Source organism: Melospiza georgiana, chromosome 14, assembly GCF_028018845.1.
Source record: "Melospiza georgiana isolate bMelGeo1 chromosome 14, bMelGeo1.pri, whole genome shotgun sequence".
NCBI classification, from domain to species: domain Eukaryota; kingdom Metazoa; phylum Chordata; class Aves; order Passeriformes; family Passerellidae; genus Melospiza; species Melospiza georgiana.
In genome coordinates this window covers 13,280,131-13,296,716 of record NC_080443.1, presented here as the reverse complement: position 1 = coordinate 13,296,716, position 16,586 = coordinate 13,280,131, and the positions used below count along the sequence as shown (strand labels likewise).

The window sequence follows — 16,586 nt, the reverse complement described above, 5'->3', positions numbered from 1 at the left end:
AATGGACTTTCTGGTCCTTCTCAGCAGCTGTCAGGCTGAGGCTCCTTGGAGAGCAGCTTTGCTTGTGGTATTGCAGCAGTTTGGTTTCAATCCAGGCCAGATCCAGAAGCAGAGACACGTAAGGGAAAATTCATGGAGTTTCTCATCCCTTTAGAAAATGTTGAAGCGAATCATTGTCAGGAGATTGTTTATAGAATATCAAACCAGCTCCATTGATCTCACCAGGAATGGCTGTCACCTGCTGGACCCCCATTGTCCCTTTCTCCCTCTTCTACTGGCACGAGCAACCTCAGAGGTCTATTAGCAGAGTTTTCTGTCACCACACACCCACTCCTGGGGTTAGGCTCCTGCAGTCCCCCAGACAGTGGTTTGGGTTGCTCCCAGGCCTTTGCAGGAGTGGGCTGATCCCTGTGCTGAGCTCAAGATGTATCAGGGATATTTGCATGGCAAAATTTGGGATACTCTGTAGGGGACAGCCCAGTCACAAAGCTGCTGGGGCTTTGTGGGACATGAGCTGAGGACACCACCTCAGAGGCATCTCCCACCATGGGGCTGGGAAAAGCTGTCTGCACTTGAGCTTGGGCAGAGTTTCTTCTGTGCCCTGGGGACATGTCCCTGCCAGAAGCAGCCTCTGCTGCCTGGCCACGGAGCTGTCAGTGACCACATCTCCTGGGAGCAAGCCCTGGGCCAAGGTGCTGCAGTGAGCCAGGTGGGAGGAGCAGGAGTTCCTCCCTGCTCATGGGAGAAGTCAGAATTGACCCAGGAGCACTTCACTTCCAGCGGGAGGATGGAGCTGGGCCAGAGAAACGTTCGGTTTGGAAAACACCAGTTCTTCCAGGCGTGGTGGGCTTTATTCTCAATAAATGCATTTGGTGTGCTTTCCCTTGGCTGCAGGAGGGGAGGAGAGCCCCTCGAGCAGAGGGCTGGAGAGCAAAGCATTGCCTCTGCTCCCTGCTGCTGCTGCTGCACCTCAGCTCCTGCTGGGCAGGGCTGATGAGTCCTCCCAGCCTCCCACCGGAGCAGGGAAACACTACTGATCACACTTGCTTTGGGAGGAATGCAAGTATCAAGGGGATGGATTATTTGCCTGAGGACACAATGGGAAGTCTGTGGTGGCACTTGGAAATCCCTTTAGGTTCCCTAATATGCAGTCAGAAGCTTTGACCACCAGAACTTTCCATATTTAGGGTTATAAACCAAAAGCAATATTCCTCCATGCTTTTAATAGAGATTTTGCTCACTTAGGGGCTAGCTGGTAGAAACTGAATGTATTTTATTAAGGCCCACTACAAGAAATAAATACATTTCCTACATAAAGAGCAGCTGATAAAACAGTGTTACAATTGATGATTAAATCACAAGTTAACCCAAGAATTTGAATGGAGATAAATAAATGCTTTCTTCTTTTTTTTTTTTTGGTGAACAAACAAGGCTGAAAATGGATGTTGTCATGTACCTTTCTGCTCCATCCAATATCATTTCATGCATTCCCTTATGGATTTTGATGAGTTCTGCAGATCAATGACACAGCACTTAAAGACAAGCTAAGCAGTAATTACAGATGCATGCAAGATTTATTCATCTGGTGGCACCGCACCAGCTGATGGAAGGATCAGCCGTGTCCAATCAATGTTTGAAGTTTCTCAAAATACAGAGGTTTTTTGGCTCCCACTGCAAAGTGAAAATAGAAATAACCTCCTGAATCCCAGGAATGCCTCCTTAGGTCCATACAAGGTAAGGCTGCAGGAGGGATCTGGGTCATATCTGCACTGTTGCTTGTCCCTTGCCTCTGCATCCCCATAAATATTTTTATTTTTCTTGTGGGGTCTTCTTCACATGCTCACTGCATGACCCACTTGTCCCTAGGGCTGAGGACTGGACTGATGAGATTTAAGGCATAGGTAAGGAAAAAGAAGCAGCAGCATTGCAGAGAACCATGGAGCAGGCATGCCCCTGTGCCCAGGCCTGGGGAGCACAGGCAGGGAGCCAGTGTCATGTGTCACACTGTGGCACAAAGGGAGCACCTGGGGACCACAGCCAAAGCCACAGAGGAGTGTAATGTGGCACTGCTGTTTTGGGAACATGGGGCAAGGGAGGAGCATGTGTAAAGCAAGAAACTGGATTTTGGACCATTTTTCTTCAGGCTTTCCCTGTTGATGTGAGTTATCCATTCCTATAGGAGGTCTCACCTTCCGTGCAGCAAAGCTGCTCCCCACTGTCACCATGGGCAGCCCTGACACATCAGGGAGCCCCACACTGGGATGACCTTTGGGACTTCAGAGAGGGTGCTGATCCTACACCTTGCAGTGCCAGCCCTGAGTGCAGGAGGGACTGGATGGAGACTGTGGATCAGGAGATTCAGCTCTTTGTCATGTGTGGGGGGAGAGATCTTCCACCCCCAAGTGTGGTCCCTGGGCAGGGTATGGGTGGTGGAGCTCTTGGGCAGAAATGTGCAGCCTTTTTCCCTGAATTTGTTTGTAACTTCTGCATTTGTGTCACTTCTTTGTTTATGCATTTTTGTTCAATGAGAAGGTCCTCTGGGGATTTCTTCATGTGAAGTTGCTGCTTTAACATTAGTTTAATTCGAGCAAAGGTTTTTGCCTGGACTCCATTATCAATTTCCAGCTCTCTGCATCTGCTAGCTAGCATCAGCCATCTCTGTCTCTTTCTTTCTCCTGCTCCTGCCTTTAGCATATTTGGCATCACAGCACACTGGTGCAGTATTTCTCATGTTGGGCACTGCAAGAGCATGGATCTGTTTAACTGCAAATGTTTAAAGTGACATTAATGATGCTCAGTAGGATGTACTGGCTGGTGTTTTCCTGAAGGAGGATTTGGAAATGGTTCTTATGCTATTGCCAAACCTCACATACCAACAGCAATACTGAGGGACTGGGAAATGCTGATCTGTATCACCAAAAGTGCTGTAAAAGCCTCAGAGCTACAGTGACTGCTCACATGGTGTTTCATGGACCAGGTTTGCAGTTTAGAGCACTAAATTTCTTTTCAGTCCTGGTGTTCCCAGCAAACCTGCTGCTCAGCACAGGGGTCACAGTGTAGCCCAGCAAGGCAGGGGTTACAAGGACACAAAATGCATTGTAAATCCCCAGCAAATGACTTGGACTAACCACCAAAACCAGAGCTGACACTTCCTCAGCGTGGCTCCATGGTGCAGTTTGTGCCTGGCTTCCCTCTCCCCTCTATCTCCTCCTTCCCTTCCCAGCAGCATGGACTAGGTGCTGCCTAAAATCTAGGCTCAGAATAATTTCTCCTCTTTTTTCCTCAACGAATTGAGTCTCCAGAGAGTCTCAGGATACCCAGGGACCTTTGAGGAGGTCCCTTCTCCAGGCACTCAAGCATTCAAATGCAGTAAATATATTGGAGGTGGGGAGGGTTGTAAGCATGAGGATTTTGGCACAAGGATGGGGGTTCACTCTGCTGTTCTCCAGCCTCCTTCTGCTGTCAGGAACAAAGTGAGAAACCCTGCCCAGAGCCTGTGCCCACCAAGCAGGGTGAGTGTGTCCCTGCAGGAGCACCCTGAACTCTGCAGGGAGAGAGGCAGGCTGGGGGGTTGCAGGTTTTTCTGGGTGGACTGAGAATACAGAAGTTTCGGGTTTGGATCTGTGTGATAGGTCAGTGGTCTGGAGGCAAGGAAGATGACATCATGGGGAAGATGACACAATAGTTCATAGACAGTCTCTGTTATTTTTAGTGTAAAAGGTGTGGATAAATGGACTGATATGAACCTGGCACTAGCTAATTCCAACTAGTGTGTGGTGCAGACAAAAACAAAAAAATATAGGAAAAGGTCAAAAATCTGTCTGCAATGTATTAGGCTGATGGGGCTCAGGCCCAGCTTGTATGGTGGAATGGCACATGAGCAGTGCTGTGGCAGCATCACATTTGTCTGCCTCCAGTTCTGCTGCCCAAATCAACAAGAGTCTCATCTGAGAGTGCTCTGGGGAGAAGTAGGTACAAACAAACCCCTTGTCAGGTTTCCAAGGGAGGGAGGAGGCAGGAAGGCCACCCCTGGCACTGACCCAGCCCTGGAGAGGGCTGTACTGAAATGCCAAGGAAAAGCACAGCCTGCACCTAAATCCCCTGGTGCCAGGCTCCTCCCAGGACAGTCCCTTTACCCAGCACACACAGGGCACTGGCCATGGCCAAGTGTGTGCCCATGCTGCTGAGCCTGGAGAAAGGACCCAGAATTTCCCCTTTTCCCACCCAAACTGCAGCTCCATGACTGGGCTCGCTCAGCATCCCAGCCACGCACACGGCCTGGATGAGCAGACACAAAGTGCTGTTTGCTCCAGGGCTAATTAGAGCTATTGTACCAATTATTCTGTGAAAGAATCGGTGCTCTCAGCTCCACGGAGTGAATCCCAGCCCACAGGACCGTGGTGTGCAGGTGCTGGGACGCTGCTGCCCTGGGCTCCCCAGCCCTGCTGTGCCTGCCCAGCCCCACTGTGGGGTCAGCAGCTCATGGACAGCCCTGTGCCATTGTCCCTACCAACAGCCCCGTGTCATTGTCCCTACCAACAGCCCTGTGTCATTGTCCCCACCAACAGCCCTGTGCCATTGTCCCCACCAACAGCCCCGTGCCATTGTCCCCATCAACAGCCCTGTCCCATTGTCCCCATCAGCAGCCCCGTGCCATTGTCCCCATCAGCAGTCCCGTGCCATTGTCCCTACCAACAGCCCCGTGTCATTGTCCCTACCAACAGCCCCGTGCCATTGTCCCCATCAACAGCCTCCTGTCATTGTCCCCATCAACAGCCCCGTGCCATTGTCCCCATCAACAGCTCCGTGTCATTGTCCCCATCAACAGCCCCGTGTCATTGTCCCCATCAACAGCCCTGTGCCATTGTCCCCACCAACAGCCCCGTGCCATTGTCCCCACCGGGAATGGTGACAAGGAGCTGCAGCCCTGCTGGCTGACAGCACCACGGGGGCTGGGGAGCTCTGCCCTCCCAACAGGGGCTGTGCCACCCTCCCTTCATGGGCACAGATCTGCTGCTTCAAGCCCATCATTGCTGAGTGCTGTGATTTGGTGATTTTACAGCTTGTCACAACGTTTGCTACATCCTGTTTTTTTTACCTTCATTCTTGTTCTCTCAAGCCCCTCAAGGCTGGATATTAGATGGGCTATTTGCTTAAGGAAACAAAAAAGGGTTTTCCAGCTCTCCTGTTCACAGACAAAAGGCTTCAAAGTACAAGCCAGAGGGTTTAGGAAGCAGCAGATAAAAGCAATTTTCCAATGGTTCTCTTAATATATTCTGAAAAACAGGGAGTTTTAGCTAGGCTTGTGATTGGGTTTGGATTTAACTCCTAACCTTAAAGTCAGATTTTGGATGAAACACCTAACCTGAGGATGGGGATGCTGCATTCTTCTGGTGGGAAGGGTGAGTGTGTGTGCACTGTCTGGTCCCCAGGAGGGGCTGGGGGGATGAGTGGCAGCAGCTGCACACCCCTGGCAATCACTCAAAAGCCTTTGGAGCTCTCCTGCACCCTGGGGCTGATGAATGGCACCACTCTGGCACAGTGGTTCAGAGCCCTGAGGGGGCACAGGATGGGGATGAGATGGAGGAATTCCATGGAGGAATCAGAAACTGTGAAGGAGGGGAAAGGAAGATAACTGGATCCTGAGCACACAGAGTGATCTGTCCTGCTTAGCAGGGCCTGTCCTAGGCTGGAGTGGCTCCTGCTGGGCTCTTCACCCCACGGCTGGTGCAGGCATCTCTGCCCCAGAGCTCCCAGTGTGCTGCTACCTGCTCCCTGGACTGCAGCAAAGTCCTTTTTGAACTTTTCCTTACAAACTGGGATGATTTCTGGGATAGGACTCGGGGAGGGGGGCACAGGCAGCTGTGCAGCATCTCACCATGGTGCCTGCAGACCTGTGTGGAAGACAGCTTGCTCCATCCTGGAGCCTGCCTCCACAGAAACCCCTGCATTCCTGCCATTCTTTGCCATTTAAGGATTTCAAACAGGTACAAATACATTGGGAAAGCACAGCCAGGGCCAGGCTCACCTCCCAGCCTCACAGATGGTGCCAGCCCTGACGCCAGCCCTGTGAGGAGCCATGGTGGGCTCACAGCTCCTGACAGATTTTCCTGCAGACACACTGCAGAGTCAGGAGGCTGAGAGCAGCCAATGTCCCCACGTGGTCACACACATTGCTGGGGGACAGGGCTCAGAGCCCCTGGTGCACAGAGCTGGGTGCTGACTGGCTGGCAGAAAGCAGGAATCACCCACACGGGGGGACAAATACCTCACTAGGGCTATCCAATTCCCTAAGGAGCTTCTAGGAGCAATGGTTACCCTGAGAGCCTCTCTGGTGCACCCCTCAGCATCTCCTGCCCTCAGCCCGTGTGGGTGATGCTGTTTGTCTTGCAGGGCAGGGTGTGATGGTGGAGCTGGGGGTGCACTGTGCATCCAGCCTCAGGGTGCAGAAGGGGAGAAGGAAGCTTGGATTCCTTGGCTTTGCAGGGGAGGAGGAGCAGGAGCTGTGAGCTCCCCGGAGAGTCTGGACTGCCTGGCTGTGAAGCTGCATCCCAGCCCTGCCACGCCCTGGTGTGATGAGGAGCTCGGGGTGCAAGGTGGGAGACACAGAGAGGGGCTCAGTGCAGGGTGTCAGTGCTGCCTGGGGAAGGGTGGGACAGGGAGGATGCAGCCAGCAATAGGGGCAGCAGTGAAAAAACAAACTGAACGGAACAAAAAAAAACCCAACCTCAACCCTTGGTGGCAGCCTGCCAGCTCCAGCTGGTTTCATAAGGACATTTCAGCCTAAAAATACACAAATACTCAGCCAAAAAAAGTCAAATCTTTCTGCGCCAAATCTGTCACCCACAGCCCTTCACAAGGCAGGAAGAAATTCCTGTTGGGTCTGTCAGTTGGAGATGAGAACAGATTATCTGGGGTTCAGGGCTGTGGTTCAGCAGGTTTCCTTGGGGGGATGCCCTGTGCTGTGTTTATAGATGGTGCAGGCTGCTCCTCACCACCGAGCAAAATGTGAAAAGAGAAGAGATCGTCTCCAAGCTCTTGCAGTGTCTCCTCCTCCAGGCAGTGTGAACTACTCAGCTCCTACCCTTTTGGTGTGAGCTTTGCCAAAATGGGGACAGCCCTGATCTGATGAGCCCATTTAATTGTGTCTCATTAAATACCAATTTACTTACTCAGGGTGTCAAGATTTTACTAATCCCAGGCCAAGGCCAACACAGTTGCGATGGAACACAGAATGAAAAATGGCAGGGAGGTGGCAGGTACTGCTGTGCCTTTGTGCTCAAGGAGTGAACTACACATGCAGCTTCTCTGCTCCTCCTTGCAGGGCAGTCTCTGCCTCCTGTGTCTCTTCAGAGCTGTTCCCCAAAAGAGTGGATCTGGGGAGCTCTGCCTCTGCCCTGGGGTCTCAGAGGGGCCAAGTGGGATGGGCACTATAAAGAGATCCAATATCTTGGATGAGACTGTGCTATGCAGAGTCCTGCAGACCTCTCTGCCTGGGAGTTTTCTGCCAAAGAAGCTCAATCCTCCTGCTTTCCTGTCAGCCCTTGGGGGGATAGAAAGGTGACTTAACACATGCTGTCAAGATAATCTGATGTGGTCTCCACTCTGCTTTGGGCCAACAGAGGCAGCCCCTGGAAACTTTGTACCCAATTTTGGTGAAATTGGGTGTTCCAGATGGATGAAGACTTAGGGGGAGATGCTGGAAAACATCCAGATGATTTAAAAGCAATGTCTTTCCTACTGTGCTCTTCCTCCACCTCACACACAGCCCTAGGAGAAGCCATATAATAACAACATTCCTTAATTTATGAGGATAATAATGAGACCTAAGACCTCTCCCAAGCCCTGTGGGACTATAACAGGCTGAAGCTCAGATTGCCTGTGTCTCCCTCACCTTGCACTGCCAAGAAACAGCCCCACTCCAGAATCAGCACCTGCAGACATTGCAGAGCTGCTCCTCCCTATAAATACATTTGCATCTCATTTGTGGGAATGGAGGAAGGTTGGTGATTCCAGTCCACCAGCTCTGGCCTTTAAGGACTGTTTTGTTTTTCTTGTTGTAGGGGAACTTGATTATTCAGCGCTGGTGGGCATATTTACTCACTGGGGTAAATTAAACCATAAATTCAGACAAATGTACCTACCTCTACACTTGTGATGTATTTTTCCTTTCTGCTTTATTGGGCTCCAAGACACAAAGGTGCATTGTTCAATAAACAGTGCAATGCAAGTCATCCCAATTAATTGGACTGTTCCATTTATGCTGCTACTGCCTCCAATGAAATGCAAGGGAGCGCAAGTGACAGGCACGAGTAAGATGGGTGTGCAGAAAACCATATTCTAATGCAAAAGCTGTGATGGGAAAATGGAATCTAAACACCTGATGGGAATATTAATGCAGAACCATGACCTATAATTTTTCTTTCTTCAGTCTGGGCGTGCCAGAAACAATTGCAGCTCATTAAAATGGATCATGTCCCTGACAGTCCTGCATAATGACCAAGTCCCACAAGTCCCTTGGTTTAAATGTTTGCCTTGCTGGTGAAGGTAAATGTTTAGACCATGGGATTTGTGGGATGTGGACATTATCATAGAGCTGCATGGTCCTGCTTGACTAGACACAAGAAAGTGCAGCAAACCTCCAAGACCCTTTCTCTCTTTTAAACCCAGTGTTATCAGAGAAAGAGTGAAGGGAAAAAGAACAAACCCAGGAGTGCCAGTGTGGGTTGGAGCTCTGGAGTTCATCTGGCCCATCCCCCTTTTCAAAACAGGACCAACTTCAAAGTTAAATTCAGTTGAAAATTAGCTCAGGTGGCTCAGTGTTGAGCACTTCCAAGGATGGAGATTTTGCAGCCTCTCTGGGCAGTCTGTTCCAATGCTGCCTTGTCAGGGCTCAATCTGGAAGCCATTCACCACATCACAACAACATCTGGCTCTACTTTCTTAACTGCTTTTTTGATGCAAAGCGTGTGTTGGCACGTGGGATGCAGTAAGAATCAGTAGGGAAGGTGATAGCGTCGTGAAAAGACAATTCTTTTGCAAGAAAATAGATCAGAAAGCAGTCCCACACAAGATGGGGTGAGAAGGAAGGCACTGCAGTATTTTATTCTGAGTCTGGTGCCATTTTTCTGTAAGGCACTGCCAGACCAATTCTTGAAGATGCAATAACCAAAGTGTTGTCCAGTTTGGGCTGGGTATTTGGCACAGACTTGGGATGTCAGTGCTGTGGTTAGCTGTGCTACAGCAACAAACACAATTGCATCTCTTTCTCCACTGAGCAGTGAGGTCTGTATCCCTCTCCAGAGGCATCTCTCTCTTCCTTGGCTCCTGATGGAGGGAGCCAAAGGCAACAAACTTCCCTTCCTAGCCCTGACACCTCTGATATGTGTGAAGATGGATGGGTTGAATGCAGGCCTAAAATATTTTACATTTTCACGGTAGTTTCACAGCCCTGGCATTATCAAATGATCTTTCAAAGTACTTGGAAGCAGGAGGAGAAGAACTTGAGATAGGTTCTGGCTTTTTTGTGTCTGTGTACTTGCAAACTGTCTCTGCCTACACATCTTGCAGGGCCTGTTCCTGTTTGGAGATGCACAGGGAAAATTAGTGCTCATGTGGATGCTCTGTCTGCTCCATTTCCCCCCTGAAGTTTGGAGGCTGCTCAAAGCCAGTGCCCATCCCTGGGTGCTTAAGATCAGACTTGCCCCATGTGCTGCACTCCACTGACCAGCCTAGTTAGGAACTCGAGGCTAGGAAACACAAGACAATTTTAAAATCTGAACAAAAGTAGGAGATTAAGGAAACCAGCTGGAAACCTCTCTGTTTTGCTGATTTTGAAAGCAAAATGTGGGTCACAGATGTGCTTCCACAGACAGAAACTGGCTGGAGAAGAAAAAGACATCAGCATTGCCCAGACTCTTTGATGATCAGAGGTAGATTTAGCTCCTAGGCATAGAGACAAGAAAGGAAGAGGAGACTAAGTAGGAATAAAAACATAATCAAGATATTAGGAATGTGGAACGCAACCCACCCGTAAATTTGCCTTAGGGAACTACAAAAAAATGCAATAACAAAAAAGGATGAAACCAATTGCTACATCTTACTCTCTTCCCTTGTCTTGCCTTCCTTATGGTTTTGCTTTTTGCAGTCCAAGACACAGGGGGTCCATTACAGAACCTTCCCTGTTCCTCCTTTGTAAAAGTGCTGTTTTCTACTGCTCCTTTGCAGCAGCTACCAAATCCTTGCTAAGGACTGGCTGACTTTAGATCCCCAAAAAAACAAAGCTTTGCAGGAAATCCACACTTGTCTGCATGTATCAGAGGCTAGAAAGCAATGTGCTCTGGCCCATCTGGCTCCAGAAGGGAGCTAACACTCACTTCTTGTTTAGTCTAACACAAAAGATTAAACTTATTTCCAGTGAAATTGATGACAGACTGGCAAGAGCCATGCTGCTGACCCTTGCAGGCTGTTGATTAGCCTGTGACTTGGTCTCCCAGGGGCTGCAACAGAAGGCCTGTTGTTCCAGCCATTAAAAAAACCCAAGGTAAAGCACTGGAAGAACAATTAAAGACAACAGCAGCACTGACTCAGAGAAGCCCAGGTGGTGGCTCCTTGGAAATAGGCAAGCAGCAGGGGAGGCTCTGAAAGCATTCAGGGCATTTGGGGGGTGGTTCCTGGGGTGAAGTGCCCAGAGCACTCCTGAAGGTCTCACCTGTGCTGGCCACAACACGACCTGGTCACTTGGTGCCTCCAGGCTCTGTGGCATGTGCTGAGCAGCCGTGGAGCACAATCTCCAGCTCCTGCAGGAAATCTCCCTCCTGCCAGCAAAGTGCCAGTCCCTAAGGCTTAGCACCAGGAGAAGCCTGAAATGAAATGCTAGTGCAGCTCACTGCCTGTCACTGTTTTTCAGACTTTGGGGAACTTAGAATTCACTTCTTGTCTGGAATTTATTTTTCTCAGCCTTAATGAAAAGACATTTTGTAGTTGATAGTGTTTTAAATTGAGCATCAGTGTCAATAAAGACAAGCCTTTTCCCAGGGTGGGAAAAAAATATAAAACACTCTCAAATCTTCCACTCATGCAAAAGTAAACAACCCCAAAGCATTGAAGAATTAAATAAAATATATGCCGATTTTCACTGGGAGTCCACTGGGTGTGAATAAGTGCCATCTGAGCTCTCACTTGCACCACCATCTCCTTGATGGCACCAAGGCCTGGAGGTGCAGAAGGATGTATTTTGGTGCCCTGCCACATGAAAACATCTTTGCTCCCAGTGCTGGAGCCACCAGAGGTTCCTGAGCACCAGCAGGGCTGTAAATGAGAAGGATTTTGTTATCTCCAGCTTCCCCATCCAGCCTGGCCCAGAGAGAAAAGGTGTCCAGCCACAGCACTGCCCACAGAGGGTCACCCATCCCCATCTGGATGCAAGAGATTTTGTCAGAGACAAAATTCAGAGACCAGAATTCATTTGGCTGGGCTGCAACCCCTAGACTGCAATTGCTGTGAATACTACAGCACAGAGCCTCTTCAGCTGATGCCTAGAAACTGATTGTGGTTTCAGAGCTCTTGCTGATGAATTGCACAGCAGCTGGTCATATTGGGAGAGCTCTGCTTATTATTTTCAACTGCTATCTTGCGTGGAAGGAAAATCAAAATACTTTCCTCAAGGTAATTGGCTCTAAAACAATTGAATGTTTTTTCACAAAGGTGTAATGCAATTAGGACTGGCATTTTAGATAATTTATATCTCTAAAGGTATGTTTATGCCATCATACCGTTATTTTGTGATAAAAAGAAGAAAAAAAAAGAAAAAGCTGCTGGCAAGAGAAAGCTAATTTTGCTACTACAGGCAATGAAATACAGATTAAACCCATCATCCACCTAGTACTGATTAAAAGGCAGCAGAATGCCAGGATCATCTCTGAGGTGTGATCGTGGTTGGGTGGGATGCTGTGTCACCAACCACACATCTGCAGGTTTCCCATCCAGTTTTCCATCAATGCCAAATGATGTTTCACCACTTGCCTTCTGCTGCAGCACCTCAGGAGCTGCTCTCCCCAGCTGCCCTGCCAGCTTGGTGGCAGCAGCTGGTGCAGCTGGGAGCACCAGCCCCACCACACAGAGCAGAACCAGCAGCCACAGCAGTGCCTGGGCTGTGTGTTGGATATCCAGGAACACCCCAAGCAGAGCTGCCAAACAATCCAAACACAATAACAACTCCAGAAGTGCAGGAAACAGCTGCTGAACTTGATGTGGGATATTGTGACAGCCAAAAGCATGGACATAGCGATGCCTGACACCATTGGGAAGCTTCTGTTTCCCTGATTACCAAAAGGTCCAAGGGTAGAGCTGGGGAAATGAATGCTCTCTGCCTGCCTGCTCCTTATGTTTACACTTAACCACCTCTGGCTGACTCTTGCCCAAGACACAGTCCAGGGCCAGGGGCATTTTGCCTGACTGTAACAGATGCTGTGGTTGAAATTATGAGATGAAAGCCTTTGGTCTCTTGGCCTAGATGGAAGCAAATATATTGGATCGATTATCATTACAAAGAGGTCTGAACTGAAACTGGGGAGACACTGAACATCTCTTCAGAGCCACAGCAGCCATTTATGGGTGGATGTCCTGTCCTCATGACAGTCCGAGCCAAAGCCATGGACTCAGACAATTCCCATTGAGTGACATCTGGATGTGGTCCCTAATGGTAGAGCAGCCATGACTGTATTACAAGAGAAACTCAATACCCCTGAAAAAGTAAAGATGTCCCTTAGCCTGGGTTGTAATCCAGCTGACTTATCAGTACACTGTACAACCACAGAAAGTATAGTGGGAAAGGAAAGCAAACAGGAAAGAAAAGCAAACCCAAGAGCTGTACTGCTGTACAAAGCAGGTGATCACACCCTTCTGTTCTCAGTCAGACAAAGGAGCCATCTGCTGTGCCCACAGGTTGATCTGCCTATGTTCACTAGATCCATGTTTGTAAAAACCTACCTTGAGACATTTGAGAGCTGTTTGGGAACCTGGCCTTGGGGTCACAGACCTCACCCCAGTGTGGCCAAGAGGGGACATGAATGTCCTCCCTGATCCTTTGTGCTTTGCAGTGGCCTGTGACACAACACACATCCCAGACTGTAAGCAGAGACACGTGGAGCTCCACTGCTATGAGATCATTCACTTCAGTTAAAACTTCAACAAATCAAATGCAGCTTCTCAACATGCAAGGCCATGGAAGGGATACTCACTACTGGGCTGAGTCGTTGAGCTGATATTCCCGGGACCGGTTGAAGCATTCCTGGATCCCAGAGTCTGCCCAGAGCCTCATCATAGCTGACAGCAGCTCTGGGGAGAAGGGCTCTGTGTCCTCCATCCGACTTACGACATCGCAGACCATCTTGGCATCAGCCTGCAGAGGAAAGAGACAAGAGCTCACACAGATGCTTCAGGCAGAACTTGGAGCCAGAGATTTCAGGAACAGTTCACCAGACCATCAGGAGTAAAGAGGCCGTGTTTCTCAGGATGGGATTTAGCATCCACACTCTGTGATTCAGCTGAAAGGGCAAAAGGAGGATGGAGGAAGGAAATCACAAGGAAAAAGATTGCTTGTGCAATCCACCTCATATCAACAAGTATTTCTGTTCAACAGACAAAGCAGTCTGCACTGCATGTGTGGAATTTCATGGGAACAGATAGGAATTCATACATGTACAAGGATATTTAAAATTGTTAGCAACAACACCTTGCTTTAACTGAAATGGAAACTAGCTGAAGTGGGGGCTTTGTATCAGAAAGAACAACAGAAAGACTCCAGAAACAATTTTTTCCAGATGCTGGTTTATTGCTTTTCCTAAATTCTTGTTTTTTGCTATGAGCCCCTGCTAGGAGGGCTAATGCAGACCACCTTGGCTGGCTGTGGTGCTCTGTGACTCAGAGCGAGAGGAATCTCCCACGGTTACAGAGCATGGCAGTGAGGGCAGGGCCAGCTGGCCATTCTCAGACAGAATCTTTTTTGGTGAGAGAAAATGAGATTCACTGGGACAGCAATGTTTTCTGGAGGATAGTGCTCTGACACAACTTGGGTCTGGAATATGTCTCAGATTTAGGATGGGAATGTCTAGACAGCCTTGGAATAGCTGAGTTCAGCCTTCCTGTAATAGTCCACAGTGGCTGATGCCTCACTTGTCTGTGAAGAAGGACACCCAAATTCATGATCCCCTCTGCTTGCTCTGCAAGAAGTAAACTCCCACAGCACCCACAGACTCCTGAAACCCTTGGCATGTTGACTAATCTGCAGAGGTTTTCTTTCATTGCTTTGAAAATCTCTTATTTCCACTAGCTGAAACAAACCCAGTTATTATTGCTAGAATTAATTGGAAAAGAGGAGCTCTTGTTCCTTGCGTGTGTGCAGCAACTTGTGAAAATTTCTTGTTTTACTCTCTTGTCTCCTGTGTGCTAGACTGAACCCATTCTTGGCCAAATGCAGGTGGAAATCTTTGCCTTCCAGGGTGTTTGATCTAAACCAGAAACACAAACCTCGAGAGGGGATTGCAGGCTCTGCTCATGCTTTGCTGGGGACAACCAGAAGTGCCATCACTGAGGAGCACCACAATAACCTTATTTATTGTATGGATGGGAATGATGAATGTATGGCAGGGTCTGCATGGTCAGGATCAAAACTCTGTAACCTCTTTGCTGAACACTGAAACTGTGGAAAAATTGCAGGGCACCAAACTGAAAGCACTGGAGACTGAAGCTGCTAAAGATTTTAGTGCTCAATGAAAGAGCCTCAGGTGCCCTGAACATCCAGCCTTTATGGGCTGAAGAAGTCTCAGTACTGTATGTCTCAGTATTGTATCCCATTAAACTTAATGGGGTGGACTCTATGCTTTGAAGGCTTTATGAACATAAAATCTTTCTCACAGGGCACTTTACTTCATATTTTAGTGCCCAGGAATCCTCCCAGCCCTCTGTACAGACTCTGCTCATTTTGGAGAAAAAATATTGGTGACTCACACCTCAAAGCCAAGACAAACGAAGAACCTTGAAGAGTTCAGTTAATTTCAAAAGCTTGTTTTCTGCCCTGGAGTGCTTTGTGAGCTGAGTGAATATTCATAAATCATCTGTATGGTTTGCCTGCCCTGCTGGAGCAGCAGTTCTGCTCTTTTCACAGACTCTAAATGACATAAAACCTGCTAATGGCTGCAGCCTGCCTTGGCCCCAGTATTTGTGTATGGGTGATGCAGGAAAAGCATCCATGCTTCCAGTCAGGTAGGAGGATATCTTTGTATGTTATCCTGACTGCTGGAGGGGGTTACAGGTATAAGCCACAGATCTGTCCATCTGTCTGTGATGGCAAAGCACATTTGAAGCTCTCCAGCTGTCATGGGCATGGTCTGGGCTTCTTCTGAGTTTTGTGGATTGAACTGCAGGCTGCTCTTTGCAAAGCATCAGAGGCAATGGCACAGCCATCATATTTTCTGTGCAGGGAAATAGCTGTGTCACCTTTTTAACTACTGGACTGGTGGCAGTTCCCTGTGAGTAAAGCCCAGCACAGGGCGGGGTTTGAGCAGAAGACAGAGATGAACAGCAATGACAAGGCACAATGGGAGTGCCCAGGCACAGACATTTCTGGCTGTGGCTTTCTGTGAGTCTGTTGGGCCAGAAGTGGGGCTGAGCACGTAGGGCAGGGGATTATTTTGGTACATGCTCCTCTGCAGTAACTGGAGGTCCCTTTTGGGGACAGGAGAGGCTCTGCTCCCACAGCATGGACACCTGCCTGCAGGGCAGACAGAGTCAGCAGGCTGAAATGGGAAGAATTTAAAGGAAAGTTTATTGCTTCTGCTGAACAGTAGTAACAATATTCCAGACTTAGTTTTATTTTGCAGAGTGAGCCACTGAACTCTTGGTTTTACAGATCCAGAAAAAGCAGGTGCAATGAGTACTTTTAAAAATACCCCTTCCCCCTGCCAAGGCTGAAGTCCCTCTGTCAAGGAGCATGGGGCCATCCAGGAGTTCAGGCATTTGTTAGATGATTTAACGAGCAATAAAGGATCCAAGAAGAGAAGATACCCCTTTCTTTTCTCACTCTCCAGGCTGTGTCTCAAGCTGGGAATGACATTAAAATCTCCAACTCCCCCTGGGCCCAGCAGGTAGATTTTTAAATACTGCCTGATTGACTTTTCCCTGCCGGCCTCCCCTGGGTGTGCTGCTCCTGCTTTTCCCGAGGTGAGAGGAGCTGAGCCTCCTGCCATGCACTGCCTGTGTACTGCAGCCAGCAATTAAATAAAGCAAAGCAAAACAGGCAAACCAGCCCCCCATTCCCCTGCCTGGCAGTTCCCACCCGACAGGGCTGCTGTTAATGAACATCACAGTGGTATTTCAGCTACCTCGGGAGCTAAAAATAGGCAGAGCTCAGTCCCTGGCATAGCTGGAAGGAGCTACAAAATGGTGCAGGGCTCATTCCACCACTGCTGCCTCTGCCATTCCCAGCTGTTCTGTCTTCTGTCTTGGAACAAATCATCTGGGAGGAGGGTAAGAGGTCAGGCTGGTCTCCTTTGTGCTGGTTCTTGCCCAGCATGAGCATCCCAGCC

The 16,586-nt window shown here is 48.9% G+C and overlaps 1 protein-coding gene across 2 annotated transcripts in view; it reads right to left on the bottom strand.

The window, feature by feature from the left end:
• Positions 1–16,586, bottom strand: part of GNAO1 (G protein subunit alpha o1) — a 141,318-nt gene that overhangs the window by 34,083 nt on the left and 90,649 nt on the right. For both annotated transcript variants that reach the window (XM_058034318.1, XM_058034319.1), the window contains exon 4: positions 13,242–13,402. In XM_058034318.1, the coding sequence (XP_057890301.1) occupies positions 13,242–13,402 (161 nt within the window). The remainder of the gene's footprint in view (positions 1–13,241; positions 13,403–16,586) is intronic.